General features: G+C 39.0%; 3 protein-coding genes across 3 annotated transcripts; 2 read left to right on the top strand and 1 right to left on the bottom strand.

Annotated features, from left to right (window-relative positions):
* Window positions 1-349: 349 nt before the first annotated feature.
* Window positions 350-2,279, bottom strand: LOC122004098. Its single transcript, XM_042559030.1, has 2 exons — window positions 600-2,279; window positions 350-524 (listed from the first exon to the last, which is right to left on the bottom strand). The coding sequence occupies exon 1, from the start codon at window positions 2,241-2,243 to the stop codon at window positions 1,614-1,616; it is 630 nt and encodes a 209-aa protein (XP_042414964.1). The 5' UTR covers window positions 2,244-2,279; the 3' UTR covers window positions 350-524; window positions 600-1,613.
* A 777-nt stretch (window positions 2,280-3,056) lies between these two features.
* Window positions 3,057-4,831, top strand: LOC122004698 (receptor-like protein EIX1). Its single transcript, XM_042559545.1, has 2 exons — window positions 3,057-4,570; window positions 4,765-4,831. Exons 1-2 carry the CDS (start codon window positions 3,057-3,059, stop codon window positions 4,829-4,831), a joined length of 1,581 nt encoding a protein of 526 aa, XP_042415479.1.
* A 136-nt stretch (window positions 4,832-4,967) lies between these two features.
* LOC122004697 (receptor-like protein EIX2) lies at window positions 4,968-6,035 on the top strand. Its single transcript, XM_042559544.1, has one exon. It carries the CDS (start codon window positions 4,968-4,970, stop codon window positions 6,033-6,035), a length of 1,068 nt encoding a protein of 355 aa, XP_042415478.1.
* Window positions 6,036-21,536: the final 15,501 nt, after the last annotated feature.

The raw sequence follows: 21,536 nt of genomic DNA, 5'->3' as shown, positions 1-21,536 counted from the left end.
TATAACTCGCGAGGCGAGTGCGGAATACTCGGTCAGAGACCGATGGCGATGGTGGTCGAGACCGGTGTGATACTCGGTCCGAGGCCAGGTGGCGATGGCGGTCGGACCGATGTGATACTCGGTCAGGGGCCGGTGGCGATGGCGGTCGGGACCGATAATGATACTCGGTCAGGGGCCAGGTGGCGATGTGGTCGGACCCGATGTGATACTCGGTCCGGGGCCGGTGGCGATCTTTCGACCCGAGCGGGATAAGAAATCAATAACACAGTGCGAGACCGGTGATTATCGCTTCAACCGAGCGGAAATATGAAATCAATAAGTGGTGCGAGACCGGTAAAACCACTCAACCTCGAACGGGGAAGGATAAGCTTTGAAGCTAGTAAAAGTGAAGCATGTAGCAGCATGAGGAAATAAAGCTTATGTCATACCTGACAGCGGTGTGGTGCCAACCGACTGCGGATCTGTCTTGATCCCTCAACTCCCGAATACCCGTGGAGCGAGGGGAGAAGATGATAATATGAGCCCTGACCGTCAAAGAGAATGAAACCCATGGTAATATAGGGGAGCAGATTTCATAAAAGTAGAGGTAAGCAGAGCACCGTGGTTGAAGAAAGCAAAGCCTGATCGGGGAGCTGAATCCCTGGTCCCTGATTGGAGAGTAAGGTCCCTAGCCTGATCGGGGAGCCTTGCCAACCGGCTGTCGGCCAGTTGAAGCTCCGCTCAATTCCTCGACTCCCGAATACCCGTGCAGTGGGGGCCAAAGATGATATATATGTCAGGATCCTCCAGGGCTGTGATAATAGAAGAGAACCTCCCGACGTCGTCCATCTTCACGTTCCAGAACAGGTGGAGAAGATTTCCCACAGACGACGCCAAATTGATCCGGTCCGGAAGCTGCGTCGGACGGACCGTCGGGGGAGGTGGCGAGGAATGTTGACGAAGTCGCGACGTCCCGGAGGGGGTGTGTGCTGAGATGACTCCCATGTTGACCAAGTCTCCAAAAGTCCTCTGGTCAACGCTACCTACAGCCAGCGACCGGGTGACCCGGCCCCAGGTACCCCGATGCTCGAGGCAGATCCAACGAATATATGAGTACAAGACTAAGCCATAAAATAATGAAATGCGTATGAAATATGAACGGAAAACGTACCTTGGCCCAGGGGGCGCCCTCTGATGGGACGCGGCTCGAGCTGTCGCGACCCGGAAGAGTAGATGACTCCAATTAGGCTGGAGAGCTGGATCTGACGACGAGAAGCTGAACGAAGCATGAACCCGGAGGACGAGCTGCAGATCGGGATATAATATCGGCACGTAGACCGGGATACGGCATCAGCACGCAGACCGGGATAAGACACCGGTACGCAGACCGGGACACGAGATCGGTACGTAGACCGGGATAAGACACCAGTACGCAGACCGGGAACTAATATCGGCGCGCAGGCCGGGAACTAATATCGGCACGCAGGCCGAGAACTAACAACAGGAGCGGAATACGATTAAATCAGTGACACTCAACAATAACCAAGGCACAAAGGCTAAAACACCATAACACATGAAGCTGGAATGGCTGGAACGAGATAACGGCACGAAGGTCGACACGCAGCGAAATGAAATCAGAGCCGAGACGAAATCGACGTAAGGACGGCCGGCACGTGGACTGTTGGGCGTGTGGGGGGCTGCTGGTTAGGGAAGGCACAGCACACGGAGGCGTGAAGAGTCGGAAGCTGCGTTGGCGAGCAGGACCGCAGTGCCCGATGACTGCCGGCGAGAGAAGCTGCTGCGTATGGACCGGGAGAGAGGAGATGGTTCTGTCCCGGCCTCGGCAGCGGCGTGCATGAGAGCGAGAAAAGGGGCGGCGGTCTGCCGGCAGCGGCGCAGCCAGGAGGAGACAAGAACGCTACCGACGAGAGGAAGGAGAGAAAGAGAGGGGCGGTTCCGTTGCTGCTCCTGCTCCGGCGAGTCAATCCCGTGGGTTGAGGCGCGAGGGGGAGGGGGAGGGGGAGGGGGAGAGACTTGAGAGCGAAAGAGAAGGCGAGGGAGCAGTGGCCGGCGGCGGTATCGCAAGGAGGAAGAAGAGGAGAGGCTATCGCCGACGCTGCAAGGGAGAGTAGAGGAGGAGAAGAGGAATGGCGACTAGAAGCTTCTGCCGGCGAGAGGAGAAGAAGAGAGGGGCAGAGGCGAAGGCCGGCGTCGGCGTCGGCGTCCGTTCCGGCGAAGAGGAAGAAGAAAACGGGCGGCGGCATAAACTCCACGAAGAAGCAGCAGAAACCCCAAAACGCCGCCCCTCTTTCGCATGCTACAGTACCCTCTTCTTAAAACCCTACTCATGCTTTTACCAAATTACCCCTCACTTTTCCACTAATCTCCTCTCTGCCCTAAACCGTATCCACATCAAAGGGTTTGGATCAACTCAACTCGATTACACCTTTGGCCGATTTTGATTGAAATATATATATACATACCCACCAAGAAAAACTACCAATCCAGCACAAAGATAAGGAACTCAGTAAAATAGAATCCCCTTCTTTCAATCTCGTGGTTGATAAGAAAAATAATTCCGTAAAGTTATTCTACTTGTTATATTATAATTCGTAAACATTCTATGTATTTATTTAAGAAGAAATAAAGATGGATTGAACAACATGTATTAGATCTTTTATTTTAGAATTATTTCTTTTAGTCATGGCTTATTGAGTCATGATGTGGGTATGGAAAAGTGTGATTCAGGAACGGCACTGCATATTAGACTCTTCACCACACACAGTAGTCTTCAACATAAGTAACCAGTGGCACCTGCAATATAACAATCCACTCAAGATAATGACAACGGCAGGATAAGGATTTCTATCATCTGAATTTCCACGGATAGAAGAAGACGACCACTTGGTGATGGATGAATGACACTTTCGACCGAGCGCGACAACTGAATTCTTGCACTAATGACAAGGTCAATCGAGGGAAATAGACTCTTCACCGGACACATCACGCATGGTCTCTAAGATAAATAGCCCTTGCCCTTGCCATTGCTAATGCAACATAACAATCCACTCAAAAGTATGGCAACGGCATGGAGAAGCAGACTCCGTTTCCTTGAGCCGTGGCCACGGCACCACCCCCACCACTGCCACTGTCTTCCTCTTGTCAAGCTCTGTTGGGTCATCATCCTGGCCTTCTTTCTTGTGGAGGTAACTGGAGTAGAGGCCAGAGTGAGCAGCAAGGGATGCTTGCAGAGGGAGAGGGATGCTCTCTTGCTTTTCAAATCCGCCATCAAAGATCCTTCCGCCCGCTTGTCTTCATGGCATGCCCAAGTAGACTGCTGCGCATGGACTGGCGTCGTCTGCCACAACAGAACAGGCAGCATTCGAGTAGCCGAGCTCAACCTTCAAAATCCAAATGCCTACCAACTGAATGAGTCGGACACTGCTTTGAGGGGTGAGCTGCTGCATCCTTCATTATTGTCTTTAACTCATCTGCACACCTTAAATCTAAGCTACAACGACTTCGAGGCCACCCAGATTCCACCGCTCATTGGTTCTCTTCACAAACTCAGGTATCTTGATCTTTCCGAGTCCAACTTCAGTGGAATCCTCCCCCCTCATATTGGAAACTTAACTCATCTTCTTCATCTTGATCTCATGTCATATCATTATCCTTATTCTGCTACACTTGTCCATAGCCTTGACTGGCTCTCCGGCCTTTCTTCTTTGATTTATCTGGACTTGTCCTTTTTGGATCTCAGCGCTGCCTCCCATAATTTGGTATCGACAGTCAACATGTTGCCGTCCCTACAACAATTAAATTTATATGATTGTAGGATTAAAAGTATCCCTCGTTCTCTCGATTTCCATCTCAACCTCACTTCTCTTGCGTCTCTTAATCTTGGTATGAACAACTTCAATTCTTCTTTTCCTAACTGGCTATGGAATCTCACAAGCCTCTTGTCTCTTCAACTTGATGACTCCAACATTCAAGGGCCGTTGCCTAATGAAATTGGCAACTTAATTGGTCTCACATATCTTGATCTTCACTTCAATTTGCTCTCCGGTCCCTTTCCTGATGCGATATGGAAATTGAAGCATCTAACAAATCTCGACGTAAGCTTTAATATTTTTGGAAATTCTTTGCCGATTGGGATCATGAATCTTTCAAGCCTATCCTCACTAAAGCTTGATAACTGTTCATTTACTGGCCTGATACCCACTGAGTTAGGAAATTTGACTACTCTAAATACTATTTCTCTTAGTTACAATTCACTTTCTGGACCAATACCAGTTGAAATAGGGCAACTGGTCGAGCTAAAGTTTCTGGACCTCTCTGTTAACTCCCTCCAGGGTGATATTTCTGAGTTTCATCTTTTCAACCTAACCAAACTAGAGGTCTTGTTCATGTTTGATAACCCCTTTATTACCATAGCAATTGACCACACTTGGACCCCTCTTTTTCAATTGCAAGCACTTAACCTAGGCTCTTGTAAGTTAGGTCCTAAATTTCCTGGTTGGCTTCGTACGCAACAATCCATCACAGATATTGTGTTGTACAATACAAGTATTGAGGACAACTTGCCTGAATGGTTTTGGAACTCTTCTCCCATAGTTACTTTTCTTCATCTCTCTCACAACAAAATTAGTGGTGTTTTACCTCCAACCCTGGAGAATTTAACTAAATTATCTTATCTAAATCTTGGTTCAAATCTACTTAAAGGTCCAATTCCTAATTTTTCACCCAGCCTATTTCTCCTAGACCTATCAATTAATGCCTTTTCAGGACCACTTCCACCAACCTTATTCACACCAAATCTACATCATTTAATTCTGTCAAACAATCTTGTTAATGGAAGCATACCAGACTATGTGTGTGGTTCTCATAGACTTGAACACCTTGACTTATCAAATAACCAAATATTTGGAGAAATTCCTGCATGTTGGCAAGAGAGTTCATTTTTTGGGTATATTCATTTGGGAAACAATATGCTCTTTGGAGAAATTCCAACTTCTCTTGGCAACTTGATGGAACTTGAGTTCTTGCACCTGAATAACAATAGTCTAAAAGGGCATCTTCCATCGTCACTACAAAACTGCAAGCAACTGGTAATGGTCGATCTTGGTTATAACAATTTCTCTGGAAATATACCTTTGTGGATTGGACAAAGTTGGCAGCAGTTGCGTATTCTTCTATTGCGCTCAAATATGTTTAATGGCAATATTGATCCACAACTTGAGCATTTGAAGGATCTACAAATTGTTGACCTTGCAAATAACAAGTTATCAAGGCCAATACCGCATTCATTTGGCAATTTCATGGCAATGATTTCAACATCAGCAACAGAACTGCCATTTTATTTTTTATTCAATACCATAGACATTAGAGGCTCGTATACGGAAAGTGACAAAGCAACTTTAGTTACAAAAGGAGATCAACTTACCTTTTCATCTATTCTTTATCTTGTGAAGAGTATTGACCTTTCCAACAATGAATTGACAAATGAGATTCCTGAAGAATTAGGATATCTTGCTGGACTCCACACTTTGAATTTATCAAGAAACTACTTCAAAGGCAAGATTCCAAATACCATCGGTAGAATGAGTTCATTGGAAACTCTAGATTTGTCATTTAATAATTTATCAGGGGTTATTCCTCAAGCTTTGTCACAATTAAGTTCTCTGAGCCATTTGAACTTATCTCACAACAATCTATCTGAAAACATTCCGTTCGGAAATCAACTTCAAACGCTAGATGATGCATCCATTTATATTCACAATCCTTATCTTTGTGGAGACTTACTAAACAAGAGTTGCTTTCATGGGAATAATATCACAGTGTCAAGTGATGAACATGCAATGTTGTCCTCGATGCTAACAACCTGTCTCATCGGTGCACTTGGATATTTTGTTGGATTGTGGAGTGTGTTTGTTCTTCTATTATTTAAGAAAAAATGGAGGTACTCTTACTTTAAGAAGGTCGATGAAATTTATGATAAAATATACGTGACAATCAAGATAAGAGTGAATAGAATAGTGAGTGATCAGGTTTGTTAGAAAAAAAAAAAGTTAATGATATAAATGTAACAATAATTAGTTTTCATATTAGAATTGTGAGCTTTTATTGTAATCATGGTATTTTTAAGAACGGTATTCTGGTGATATTTTGCAAATAAAAATGTTATAGTGGTACCCGCAATGAAATATATGACATAAATAATGCAGTTATGTTATTTTTCCTTTTATGAAAATTAAATTACTATAAGCCCCTACATTGTGTTAATTCCTAAAAGTAAATGAGAATGAAATTGAAGAAGTGTTGAATCTTTTTTAGTAGATGTGGTTAAGATCATAGATGATATGCTTACACATTGTGCCAATCCCTCACAGTAGTTGATAGAGTTATTGATTATTATCTCAACTCAACAAACTTTAAATGCATAATTTTAAAAGTAAAATAAACTTTTTACTCAAAATTTATATGGTTCTTGTTGATAGTTTACAACTAAAAAAAAAATTTATGGGCATTTGAAAATCTTAAAAATTTATGAGAATCTTTAAAGGCAAGGGAGTAATCAGTGGAGCTAGAGTAAAAACATAATTTTATAAAAAAAACATGAATGTAAAATATAAATTATTAAGTTTGAGAAGTTGAAATTATAAATTTAAAAACTATAAGCTCCCTAAGAAAATCACCGTATTAAAATTTTTTTAAAAAAATGAATTTGTAGGGTTGAAATAAAAAACAACGTGCTTGTATAAATTTACTTTCGCAGCATTATATATATTCAGGATTGTAATAAAAATAAAAAATAATGAACAAATTAGAGTCGAAAATATAGAAAGGGAAAATTTATAGTTAGAAAATGTAGAGAAAGGGAAAAATAGTAATGAGGGAATGAATTGATTGGAAACTCTAGATTTGTTGGGGCTTAAAAAACTGAGAAGGCAAAGTAAAACTTTCTCCCTTAGAAACTGAAACTCCATTTACCAAAAAAAACAACAAAAAAGGAAAATAAATTTATAGCCCTAAAAAAAGTTGGATTGAAATGAAACTAGAAAATAAATTAAATAAACCTAGTGGTGTCAAATGGATCGGATCATGTGCAATATAGCTCAGCTTGACATAGACACAGTGTAGATCACGCTCGACTAAATTTGCAAAAGATCAAGTTGTGTTATGTTGAATCTATTTAGGAGTTTAGGTCATGTTGGATATTAGGGGCTTGACATAACCTAATCTTGGATCATGTTGGCTCATATGCCTAGCACAGTCATTCATGTTGTTGAGAATATAATTAAAGTCTCACATTATAGATATATGAAAAAGATGATAAATTTAAAAGATAAAAAATATCTCTATAAAAATGAGGGTTTTTAAGTAACTAACTCACAAATAAATCTATGAGTACTTAGATCGAAAGTAAATAATATCATATTATTATGGAGATATATAAATTTTTTTAGTCCTGACAAGTGGTATCAGAGTCATGATCCAGACCAACTGGATGTCATGTGGGGTGACCTTGAACGAAGTTGAGGGGATACCCAAAGTAGGTCCAAAGTGACCAGATACTTATGGGGAGACTTGAAGTAGGTTAAGAGTGATCGGATACTTACGGGTAGGTCTGAAGCAGATCAAAAGTGATCGGATGCTTGTGGGGTGGTCCAAAGTAGGATAAAAGTGAGTTTACGGGGAGGTCCAAATTATGAGAGTAACAGTGATCCTTTATTTGATGGGAGAATTGTTGAAAATACCATCTCTCACACGAGAAATACATGAAAAAGATTGAATTTAAAAAATAAAAGATATCTCTATTTGTACAAAGTGTTTTGGATAGAAGATATGTGAATTCTTTTGTCCTCACACATCAATTCCAAATAAGTCATTTCGATAATTTAATCAAAATATAGCTTTTTCTAAAAAAAACCATTATTTAGGGATATTTTGATGAAATTAAGTCTAAAATTATTTAATTTACCTAAAAATCTAAAAATATTCTATAAATATTCCCAATCCCACCTCCTCTCATTGCTCATTTAAACAATTCATTCTTTCATTATCATTCTCGCAACTAATATTCTTTCTAATCTTCTTACTAATCTCTCTAATTTTATTTCTTCATTTATAATAATCTCTTTATAATTCTCATAATTCCATATAGGGCTATTGTTAATGCTGTAAATATATCACCACTCCAACAACACAACACTTTGCATCGAGGTAAGATTTCGATTTTAAATTCTAATAATTGATTTTATTTTTTAAATGTTTTTCCAATTTAGATAATTAATAAATTTTCTAAAAATTATATTAGAATATAATTAAAAAATAGTGACATTTGTGTTGGTGTTAGATGTCTAGACCATTTTATGTGATCTGGGGTTGAAAAATGTTAAACTCTCTTGAATCCCCTAGCCAGTATGAATCTCAATCTACTTTGTGATGTCCAACTGACTCTACCACATGCCCTTCAAATTAATAGCTACAATTATATCCTTTAATCGATATGCGATTATGCTACACATATCAAACAATCTAATTTTCCTTATATATATATATATATATATATATATATACTGAAAAATTAAGAACGATTTAATTTAATATTAGACCACTTGCACTTGCTGAGTTGCTGGTGGAAGAATTAATGGTAATTTCCACAGCTAGCGACACGAATTAACTGGATTAATCTTGCAATATAAAAACCCCGACCCCCATCTATTAGATGATCTATCAATCGATCTATTGAGGTAAATAAATAGACTGATCAGTACTCCTCATCAGACAGTACTCTTCACCATAAGTACACATTGCCATTGCAGATAAATAGCTAGCTGCAGAATCGCAGTCCACCTAATTAATTAAGAGCGAGTATAGCAACGGCCTTCTGGAGAAGCACACTCTGTTTCCCTGAGCCAAGTCCACTACTGTATTGTCATGCTATGGAGTTCTAGCTAGAAAAAAAATTTGACAATATTTTTCCTGTACATGTGACAATCTGAATCATTAATACAACGACGAATATACATCAGCCACACACGGCTGAAAAATATAGATAACCATACAGTTATTTACTCAGCATAATATATTTAGCTAACTACATATGAAATAAATGACTAAATAAAATTCCTAATCTAATTAGAGTAACTCTAATCAAACCATCATTAATTAATCCCTAGTTAATGATTAACATCAATTATTCCCATTTATTGATCAACTTCGGGTTAACTATATGATCACCCCTAATAAATCCAATGATCAAATCTAACCCAATATAAATCAACCCTATTCAATTCATCTCAATAAGAATTTACTAATCTCAATCCATACACCATCACAACCTCTTTAGAACAGGTATCCATAATTCCTCTACAATCAAGTTACATTAAATCTATGCATAAACCATCATCCAAACTTACCCAGACCGGATGCTCCGTTGTAGGATTCACAGCTGGGGAAGCTTGCTACTGGAAATTCATGATCGAAGCTACTACAAAGCTGCTGTCACCTAAACCAAATCTCCAAATCAGTTCTAAGTCTAGATCCAACACACAAATCATATGCTAGACAACAAATTACCTCAAATGTGGCAGCCAATAGCAAGGCACCCTCAAGCGATGATGTCGATGAAATCATCCATGGCCTGCTGTTGGCCAAACATGGCCAGACATCCCTTCCAAAGATCCACAGCAAGGGGTCATCTCCAGCGAAGCCTTGTCACGCGTGGAGGAGAAGAAGACAACGTCAACTAGAGCAAAAGTAAGTCCTGTTGCCCATAAGATCTGGAGAAGAGCTCGACATCAGCTTAGTGCAGAGGAATCCAGTGGTGCTACTAGGCGAAGCTCAGCATTGTGAACGGATGGCGATGCCCTAGTGGTAGAGGTTTAGCCGAAGGGTCTGAGGTCGAGGTCACGGCGTACAGAGGCAGCGACTACAGGTCGACGGCTACCCGCCCTTGGCCGACGACTCCCCTGCGTGAGGTGGCTCGAAAGGAACTAGATGTGCATGGAGGAGGAGAGCAGTAACCCTCAGCCGACAGTGGATCGAGGGTCGGCGACGGCGGATCAGGTGTCAGCGTCGGTGAGAAGTGGTGGAGGTTAGGGCACGGGTGAAGAAGTTGAAGAGGGGGATCGGGGCTATTTGGAGAAGAGGAAGACGATGGCAGAGAGGGGAGGAAATTCGACGGAGGAAGAGGAAGAAATCGGTGTCGGGTGAGGGAGACGGAGAGCTCGGGGAAGAGGTGGCGGCGGCGCGAGCTCGTCGAAGAGGAAGAGGGGAAGAGGAGGAGTTCGGCGTGGAGGAAGAGAAAATAAAAAGAATTAAACTTAGGTTAGATAAGTAAACCTCAGGTTAAATTCCTCAATCAACTTCCATATTTGAGTATTCCAAATAGATTTTTCCTAAGCTTATAATTTCATCCTCTCAAAATACATCATACAAGTTCCGAAAAATTCTCAAAAATTTTTTAAAAATTCTTTTAAGGTTATTCGTCTATTAAATCTTATTATTTAATTATTATTTTATTGTGGTATTTTATATTCTCCCCTACTAATAAAAATGTGATCCCCAAATTTCGTTATTTATCAAGTATGAGCAATAGCTAAACAGTATAAATGTTGAACGGAAACCTAACCCCATATACCTCAAGTAAACAAATGGGGGTATCGAGCTCGAATCGTATCCTCAAGCTCTTAGGTGACCTCCTTGTCAGTATGATACTGTCATTCGACTTTAACCAGCCGGATAATCTGTTCCGCAGCTGACGCCCTTTGTGGTCCAAAATCCGTACTGAAACCTCCTCGTAGGTAACATCAGGCTGAATGGGAATTGAGATATCTGGAAGAACATGTGCTGGGTCGGAAACATATCTCCTTAGCATGGACATATAAAATACATCGTGAACGCCTGCTAGAGACGGTGGTAGCCCCAGATGGTAAGCTACCGGTCCAATCCTCTCCAAGATCTGGAAAGGCCCAATGTACCATGGAGCTAGTTTACCTCGGAGACCAAATCACCCCTTTCGTGGGTAAAACTCTCAGAAATATATGGTCGCCAGTAGAGAACTCCAGGGGTCTCCGTTTTTGGTCAGCATAACTCTTTTGGAGGTTATGCGCTTCTGACATCCTCCATCTAATAGTGTGGACTAATTCTGCCTCTTGTTGAGCTCTATGAGGTCCTAGTAGCTGGGCCTCCCCAACCTCCTCCCAGAGGAAAGGGGTCCGACAAGGCCTACATACAACGCTCAAAACGGTGCCATCTAGATAGTCGAATGATAGCTGTTATTATAAGCGAACTCTACTAATGGCAAGTGGTCCTCCCTGCATAGTGACACTTATGTGAGTAGTAGCATCAGTATTTATCCACCAAGTGTTAGTGGGTATAATAGCTAGATTGACTTTTGAACTAACAAAGTTGAGAAGTTTACCTTTCTTTACACGCCAGTTGGCGTACTTGAGACAGTCTTTCTTCATATGTCTTTCTTCTTGCAAAAGAAACAAGTGGATTCCTTATCCTGCTTCTTGTGCTTCTTATGATCATTGCCTCCAAAATCTGAAGTTTGTTTTCTTTTCCGTTTTTATTGATCCGCTTTCGTTTCTTGCTTGCACTTTGAGAACTAGATGATAAGTGAATACTCTCAGATGCCTCAATCTTTAGTCTCCTTTCCTCTTTTACGCATTGAGCAATAAGCTCATTCAATGTCCACTTTTCCTTTTGAGTATTATACGATATCTTAAAAAGAGTAAACCGTGCAAACAGAGACATCAAGATGAAATGCACTAACATACCCTCAGATATATCGAGTTTTAGTACTTCAGACTTGTCGCTATATTGGACATTTCCATAATATACTCCCTTATGTTCCTTTACCATTGTACTGCATGGTTACCAACTTCGTAAGAAGTGTGGTAGTCTTGACCTTTTCATTTAAGGTGAATCGGTCTGCTAATTGGTTCAATAAACTCCTAGCATCTCCTCCCTCTATTATTGAGCCCTTTATTGGTGCCGGTATGGAAAACTTCATGATAATTAGACACATACGATTTGATTTCTCCCACGGCTGAAATTCAACCCTCTGTTTTATAGTGTTAACACTGGTCAGAGGTACAGGACAATCATTCCTTAATACATAGTATAAGTCCATGCAGTCTAAGAGTATGGTTACGTATTCTTTCTATTTAGTAAAATTCGAACCAGTTAATATTGGGATGCTATTAATGTTGTTAGTTACATATTGCATTGAAATTTAAATAGAGAAATTTATTTAAACTCACAATTTAATCAAAGTCAAGAACATATAAGTAATATAAAATTATGCAAATAAAATAAAATTTTAAATGCCTATAAATGAGTTCTTTATGAGATACCAAGTACAACATAATCTGTCTTCTTTTGGACCGACATATTATTTATTAGTGATACTCTCTAATATAACTCAAATTTTAATTGATCACGCAATGTGTCTTCCTTTAGGCCGACCCATTATGCGCAAATATGATACTTTATATGAGTTATATTTTTTTCTATAGCTCATAACAACCCTAATCAGCTACATAGTATGCATTCCTTTGGGTTGACATATTTTGTGCATGATCTGAATAAAATAATATTTTATTTTATAGTTGTAAGCTACCTTATGCATATATCTAGCATAAAAGTAGTCTTCCTTTAGGTCAATTACTTCTAGTATAGATATACGTCTATCAACGTAAAATGCACTAAACCTACTTAAGGTGTCTTCCTTTAGACCGGCACATTAGTTGAACTTAGTAGCACGTTGTGTAGATAAACCCAAGAAAACTCTAGGAACTTAATTCGAACAGAAATTACTTAATCAACCTTAACAATATAAAATTAGACTTATTAATCAATTGATACATTATGATAATCGATTGGTATAATCCAATCGATTATCCCAATCGATCTAAAAGTCTACTATATACGACTATATAATTATACATATATAAAACCTTTCAGAAAAAGTTAAAACTTCATTCGAGTTCTATAATTAAATAATATTATTTAATAATATTTAATTTCTTAAGCATTAAAAAAATAATGTTTTTTTTATTTCTTTCGTTCACTATTTCACATTGAAACAGTGAACATGATTTTTTTTTTAATGAAACAATAACCTACTGTTTAGAAATAAAATGATTTGTTTTCAATTAAAAGCTAAATGATTAAGAAAAAAATCTTAATCGATAAAAAAAATTAATCGAAACAAAAGTAATCTCAATCCAAAAAAATAATTGTAATCGATGAATAATTAATGTAGTCGTGAGTTTAAGGTTATTAATTAATTGAATTTCAATTATTTCTGTTCAAAATTTTAAACTCGTTAATCGATTGTTCAACCAAAGCAATTGATTAAACCATAATTTTACCTAAAATTAGGCTAAATAGTGATGATTTTCGTCGTTCTTTATATTCTTCGCAGAAACATGAAAACTTGAAAAATAATTCTATCCTAGTTTTCTCTTATATGATTTTTGATGAACAAAAATTTGTATTAACTAGGAAAACTTGATCTAGCATACAAACAATAAATTGACGAAAAACTTAAACTCCAATGAAAACGATGAAACAGAACATGGGCTCTGATACCAATTGATAGTTCTTGTAAAAACTTAAACTGCATGAATTCTAAAATATAAAGAACTTATATATAGGAAACACAAGAATAAGAAGATCTAGTTTCATCAATTAAACATGGCATAAGAAAAATAAATATATAAACAAATATGACAAGGAATCTGATTGAAGAGTCATCCTTATCTTTAGCGTCGTCGACGGCGTCAAAAAACTTTAGATCAATGGGGAATCAAAAGCTCTGTCAAGATTCTTCCCTAAACCCTTTGCGACCAACGCTATATATAGTAGACATCTATTATCAGCCCATAAATAATAATAGATGCGGGACTATAGGTTTTTATATATAGTGATAATAGACGCGGGACTATAAGTTCTACACATTCAAGGTCTACATCCAATAACTAAAACTCAATAAGTCTAAGATAGATCACTTTAATAGGTTTGATTTATATTCATATGCACAACTTATAATTAAGTCCACCAATTAGAGATAATAACCAATATGAACCACATCCCCTTGTTGCCTATATATGGGGCCGTATGGTATGGCAGAAGCATGGTGTTGACGTCGTACACCTGTCACTGCGAGTCACATCTATTATGGTTAGTCTTGTATGTGGTAGTTGCTGGCAGCCTGGCAAACTCATATCGGAGTTGCAATTGTAAGGAATGGTTGGATGTGAAGGTTGGAGGCGTCTACCTCGGCAAGGATACTCCTGGGAAGAGATGTTTTTGTGGCCCAAGCACACCATGTTGAGGACGTTCTGGGTTAAGGATGTTCCTAGTTGGGAATGTTCCCAATTGGAGCGGACGACTATAATCCTGGGTGATCTTTCCAGAGATGTTCCCAAACTAGAATGTTTTAAAGTGGGTGCATGATTGACGTTCTATGTCATATTTTTGAAAATATTCTTGAGTGAAAATGTTTCAAAAGTAAGTGCACGGCTGAAGTTTTGTGTGATATTTCTAGGGATGTTCTCAAAGTGAATGTGCGACTGAAATCTTATATGATCTTTTTAGGGATGTTCTCAAATAGGAATACTCCCAAAGTGGATGCATGGCTAAAGTACATGTGATCTTTTCAGGGATATTTAGGAGCGGCAATGTTTCCAAAATGAGTACACACTGAAGTCATGTGTGATCTTTTCTGAAAATGTTCCTAAAATGAGTGTAGGATTGAAGTCTTGTGTAATCTTTCCGGATATGTTCTCGAGCAGGGATGCTCCCAAAGTGTATGGCTGAAATTCTATGTGAATTTTCCAGAGATATTTCCAAAGTGGATGTACAACTAAAGTCTTGTGTGATTTTTTTGAGATGTTCCCGAGTGGAGATGTTCCCAAAATAAGTACACTAAAGTCATGTGTGATATTTCCAAGACATTTTTGAATGTAGATGTTCCCAAAGTGAGTTGCTTCCACAGCATGGGATGTTACAGCTTGGGAACAACTTCAATAGATACATCCATGAAAAGATTCACGCTTCCACAACTTATAGCAAGCTTCCCAACTTGGGATATTGCAGCTTGGGAACACCTCATTAAGTACATCTCCAAAAGACTCAAGCTTCCACGACTTAAAATGTTGAGGCTTGGGAACAATCGGATACCGTACTTCCCCAGAAAGATTCAAACTTCCAAAGTTTGGGATGTTGCAGCTTGGGAACAACCCTATTGGATACATCCTTGATCAACCAGCAAAACCTAGGACCATCCCCCTTAGGGAATGTCCTCAATCCGTATCCCAGGCTGCGAGGGCCTTTCAACTATCTTAGGCTGCAAAAGTCTCCCTGCTTATGGAGTTGGACCTTAATTATCACATGTTGCAAGAGTCTCCATACCCGTAGAGATCTCTCATAAATCTCAATTATCTAAGACTACAAGAGCCTCCCTGCTAACGGAAGCCCCTCGTTTGATCGAGTGAGAAAAAAAAAACCTAATAACTTTGCATTTTGCATTCTGAATCTTTTAATTTGAAAATTTGTCATAACAATTTCAATTTATTTCGATAAGTTCCTGAATACTTCTAAACATTTTCAATTTTAAGTTTATTAAGTTGTGATAACAATCAATAAATTTGTTATCCATTGCAAGGGATTTAACACCATTTGTAAATCATCAATGATCGTACTCACATCTACTGTAAGAGATTCAACATCTCCACAAGTAATATGTAATCTCATTCTTATATACTTTTAGGATTCAACTGTTGGAAATGGACATAGTGGGGAACGTGGCCCATGTTCCCCACTACACATAATGGAAAAGTCCATTATGCCCCTAGTATATTTCCCTATATAAAGGGAGTCCGTCCAAGGCTCAGTGGGTGAAATCGCGATCGTGCGAAGAGAGTAAGAGGAGAACATCCAAAGCGGCGGGATTTGGTTTGTGGAATTGCGGAGGGCTTTCCGATCTTGTGATCGCTCTTCCGATAACGAGTTTCGTCATTGCCGATTGCGGATCTGCGGGAGATCGCTGTAAGTTTTTACCGCATTTAATTAATTCGTCTATCATGCATTTAGAACATATATACTACATTGGTATCAGAGCCAAGTTAGTTCTAAATGCATGTACGATCTTCTATTTAAAATTGCTGTCATGAACGGAGTTCGTCTCCGTCTAGTTTTGCTGTAGTCAAGTAAGATTGCGTCCATGTCGCGATTTGCTTGAAATTGCTGACGCGATAGGCCTCAAAGAACACCCAAAGAATTTGTCTCCGATATTGGTCGGTAACCGTGTTCATGGCAGCCCCTGCAGAAGGTTTGCGTCTTTAGTGGACACTGGTGACAACGATCTATGACCGGCGACAACATTTATGTTGGCCGGCGGCATGCTGAGGAGGCCTCTTGCAATTTTTGCACATTGTTCGTCGCTATGAGGTTGGCTGCAGAGGGGAGGCGATCTGCCGTGACCAGCATTCGTCACTGTGTGAGCAGCGTGTGTGGCTTGAGCGGCGTGCAACGTCGGCAGTGGCGGAGAAATCGGTAGTGCGTGCGAGAAAAAGTCAAATTAAAAAAAACGTGAATAGTTGGTTAACTCACGTTCCACGTGCAAATATAATGCAAAACAATAGGTGTATCTATAAAATAAAAAAAAAACAAAATAAGGTTTTTTTTTTGCTTGCATGGAGAAGTTTTGCCCTTTTAGAGGAATTAATGTTTATAATAAAAAAAATGTCATGCACAGTTTTTTTTTCGGTAACATTATTTATATATTTGCATGGGGTAATTAATTGAATATTAAGTTCAATTAATTCATCATTTATAATAAATGGTGTAGAATAATTTTAGTCCAATTAGACCAAATTTAGATTGAATCATTAGTTGATTTAATCAAATAAATTTGATCTAAACTTGAATCAATTTGGGTTGATTAATTGGACTTGGACCAAATATGATCAAATGACCAGATTTGTTCTATTAGGTCAGATTTGATCAAAACAATTAGATTTGTTCTAATTGGTCGGACTTAAACCAATGGACATTGGTTTGATCAAACAGACCTGAGTTTGATTAATAAGTCTGAAATTGGTAGAAATGGACTTAGAGAAAAAGTAACAGAATATAGGTACAAAAATCCCTGTCCAATTAGATTAGTTCTAATTAAAGACAATGAACCAAGCTTAGGATCTGGATCCCTAATCAACCGATCCAATGGATCTGACCAATTAGATTAGTTCTAATTGTCGACTTAACTCCTGAAAATCGAGAAGATTTGTTTTTCTTGATTTATTATGTTGGTACTATGCCTGTATAAATTGAAATAAGCCGGTTTTGTACTGGTTAGTCGATTTTGTACTGACTTATTTATTTTCAATTTTTCAGATGGCACGGATGATTACCACATTGACTCGTCGCGAAGTGCGACGAAATCAGCTCAGGGAGGAGATTCAGGAGATAGAGTATAACTCTGCTTATGGAGTCGATGGACACATTAGACGACTCGATGATCTGTTTTGGAAACTTGAGCGAGAAGAGTTTCCAGTCCTGGACAGTTATAGGATTTGGGCTTTGATGCAATCATTGCCAGAAAGTCCTAGGATGATAGCAGACTATATTTGGGGGCGTCATCAAGGACGCGTCACATATTCTGTATTATGTGAGGAGCTGCTTCATCATATGACTGAAGAGGATCCGAAAGAGTTCGAAGAGGACCCGGAAATGATCGAGGAGGAACCAGAAGAGGATCCAATAGAGAACCTTGAAGCTGTCTTGCCTGGGATTATCCCAAATGAGTCCAGGCTGAGAGGGATTATTTTGGCCACTGCACTAGTGTCTGTTCTAGTGGGAGTGGTAGTTGCCTATCTAGTTTATTAGACTTCTGTTATTTTTATTGTCGTTTTGTATGAACAATAGTTAGTCCATTTCATTCATGTCAATTGGTTATATGTTAACAATTTGCAGCATACTTTTATATTAATGATATGTTCATTTATTTATGTTGTTTGCTTGACATGATGCATGATTAGTTCATGATATATTAAATGATTAGTTCATTTAATTAAAAAAAAATAATACATGATATGTTAAATGATTAGTTCATTTAATTAATGAATTCATGATATTATAAATGATTAGTTCATTTGTTGGAATGTATGTAATAGAATTGATTAATATTAATTTGATTGGGCATACGGATGATGAGTGAAAACACAGTTGTCACTTGATTTTGTAAACCAACTCAAAGTAATATTAAGTCAATCATAAATTGCATACATATGATTTACACTGAATACTAAATAATTTGTTTATTTATGATAGATTATGGCAACCAAAAACATAATAGCTGAACTCAACAAAGGTGAAAAACTTAATGGGGATAACTATAAGATCTGGCACCTCAAGATACAATATGTACTTGAGGAACAAGAAGTTCTAGAGGCTGTAAATCAGGTTATGGAAGTACCTGTAGATGGTCCCACTGCACAACACAGACGAGATCTTGATGCCTATAAGACATGGAAGAAAAAGGACACCACTGCAAAGGGTATATTGATTAGTTCAATGGTAGACGACCTAGCTTTTGAGTATGAGTCATATCTTACGGCTCATGAAGTCTGGGTAGCCCTTAAAGAAAAATATAGTGGAGTAAGTCTGAGCAAGCTTCGACAGCTGACAATTAAATTTGACAGCTACAAAAAGCGTCCGAACGTGTCAATGGTTCAACACCTCAGGGAGATGTCGAACATGATTCGGGAGCTTAAAACTGCTGGTCATGAGTTGACTGATGAACAACAGGTTCAAGCAGTTATTCGTTCACTTCCAGATTCTTGGGAGACCATGAAGCAGACCTTAACTCACAGTGAGAGTATCAAGACTTTCACTGATGTCTCACGCCATGTAGAATTGGAGGCGGAGAGAGTTGAATCCGCAAGGATTACTAGACAAGCCTATGTGGCTGTAAGTTCTGCTGGATCATATGGATCCAAGAAAAAGAAATGGTTCAAGAAAGGGAAGGGAAAGAAGAGGGAAGCTGCTGTTGTGGGACAAGGCCCAATCAAGAAGATAGTCAAGAAGACTGGAAAGAAACCTAAAAACAAGTTGACTTGTTTTAATTGTGGCAAAAAGGGTCACTTTGCTCGGGAGTGCAATGAGCCGAAAAAGGTAAATCCAAGTGTGTCTTCTTTTCAAGAGCATTTTGTTGCTAGTTCAGTGTTGTTAGCTGATTTTTATCCTTTGTGGATTATAGATTCGGGAGCAACCAACCATGTAGCTCGGGAACGAGTTACATTTGTTGAGTACCGTCGGGTACCAGCTGGCAACAATTGGATCTATGTGGGAAATAATGCAAGAGTTGAAGTCAAAGGAGTCGGCACTTGCAAACTCAACCTACGTGGTGGTAGAGTTTTATTTCTACATGATGTCCTGTATGCTCCTGAAATTCGACGGAATCTTGTTTCCGTTACGTGTCTTCTTGATTTAGGGCATTGTATTAATTTTTACAGTCGGTCTGTTGAACTTAAGATTGACTCAGTGTCAATCGGATATGATTTTTTAACAAATGGTTTTATGGTTCTTGATGTAGAACCAAATGTCAATTATGCTATTGATGGTTGTTTTTCAAACATTACTTTAACTAGTGATGCAGATATAACTGATGAGGTTTGGCATGCTAGATTAGGACACATAGGACAAGAACGTATGAATCGATTAGCTAAAGAGGGTCTATTGGGCACTCGAGCTAAGATTCAATTGTCTATATGTGAGCATTGTCTTGCTGGAAAAGCAACTAGGAAACCATTTGGTAAGACTATTAGATCTGAATCAACATTGCAGTTAATTCATTCGGACATTTGTGGTCCAATGAATGTGAAGGCTAGACATGGAGCTTCCTATTTCATTACATTTATTGATGATTTCTCTAGGTTCGGTCATGTGTATTTGATTTCTCACAAATCCGAAGCATTAGATTGCTTCATTCGTTATATGAACGAAGTTGAGAATCAAACGGAACGTAAAGTTAAGACTTTACGCACTGACCGTGGTGGGGAGTATTTGTCTGATATGTTCAAGACAATATGTAATGATAGAGGGATTATTAGACAGCTGACAATCCCTGGAACTCCACAGCAAAATGGGGTAGCTGAAAGAAGAAATAAGACTCTTCTTGAAATGGTAAGGTCTATGATGGCGCAAGCTAATTTGCCAATTTCCTATTGGGGAGATGCATTATTAACTGCAGCCTATATACTTAACAAAGTGCCTTCAAAGTCAGTTCCATCTACCCCATATGAAAGTTGGACAGGCAGAAAACCAGATTTGAGTCATCTGAGACCCTGGGGGTCAGCTGCTTATGTTCATGATAGTTCTCACAAGTATGGAAAACTGGGGCCTAGAGGTAAGAAATGTATCTTTATAAGATATCATGAGACCTCCAAAGGTTATGTTTTCATAGGTGAGCAACTAGATGGAACCATCTCCGAAATAGACTCGAGAGATGCGACTTTTCTCGAAACAGAGTTCCCAATCAGAGGTGATGTTGATAAAAATGTTCCTCTATTTGAGGAGGATGAAATATTATCAACAAGAGAGGTGTCAAAAGGGATACCTGAGTCTAGTCAACCGAGTGGGAGTGATATGCCGAGTCATGAGTTGACTTCTCAACAGCCCAACTTACGGAGAAGTGTTCGTAAGATCAAACCTAAGAAGAGGTTTGATATTGAGAATGAGGCATTGGTTACACTTCCAATTGATTACGACGAGCCTCAATCCATTGAGGATGCATTGGGATGTAGAGTTAGAGAAAAATGGAAAGCTGCAATGGTTGAAGAGATGGAGTCCATGATTCAAAATCATGTTTGGGACTTAGTCGATCTTCCTCCGGGCCGAAGGGCTATTGGGAATAAATGGATTCTCAAAATAAAGAGGAAAGCAAATGGATCGATTAACATATACAAAGCTCGTTTAGTTGCAAAAGGATATACCCAAATGGAGGGTATTGACTTTGAAGAGACATTTTCTCCCGTAGTGAAATTTGTATCAATAAGAGTTATTTTGGCCTTTGTGGCACATTATGACTTAGAATTACATCAAATGGATGTAAAAACCGCTTTCCTTAACGGTGATCTTGACGAAGAAATCTATATGGTTCAACCAGAAGGTTTCATTGCTGAAGGCCAAGAGCAAAAAGTATGTAGACTGAGAAAGTCTATATATGGGCTAAAGCAAGCGTCAAGACAATGGAACATAAGATTTAACGAAGTCGTTTTATCTTATGGTTTTGAGATGATCAATGAGGATCATTGTGTTTTCCTAAAAAGGGAAAAAGGAAAATATGTCATTTTATCATTATATGTTGATGATATGCTAATAGCTGGAAATGACATAGGATATGTGAATGAAGTCAAGAAGTGGCTGTCATCACAATTTGATACAACAGATATGGGAGAAGCTGAATACATCTTAGGGGTGAAGATCATGAGAGATCGTCCTAAAAGACTTTTGGGTCTGTCACAAGAGTCTTATAT

The sequence above is a fragment of the Zingiber officinale genome, chromosome 7B (genome assembly GCF_018446385.1).
Source record: "Zingiber officinale cultivar Zhangliang chromosome 7B, Zo_v1.1, whole genome shotgun sequence".
Lineage (NCBI taxonomy): Eukaryota > Viridiplantae > Streptophyta > Magnoliopsida > Zingiberales > Zingiberaceae > Zingiber > Zingiber officinale.
Note: the sequence above shows the minus strand (reverse complement) of the source record. Positions and strands in the feature narration are given on the sequence as shown.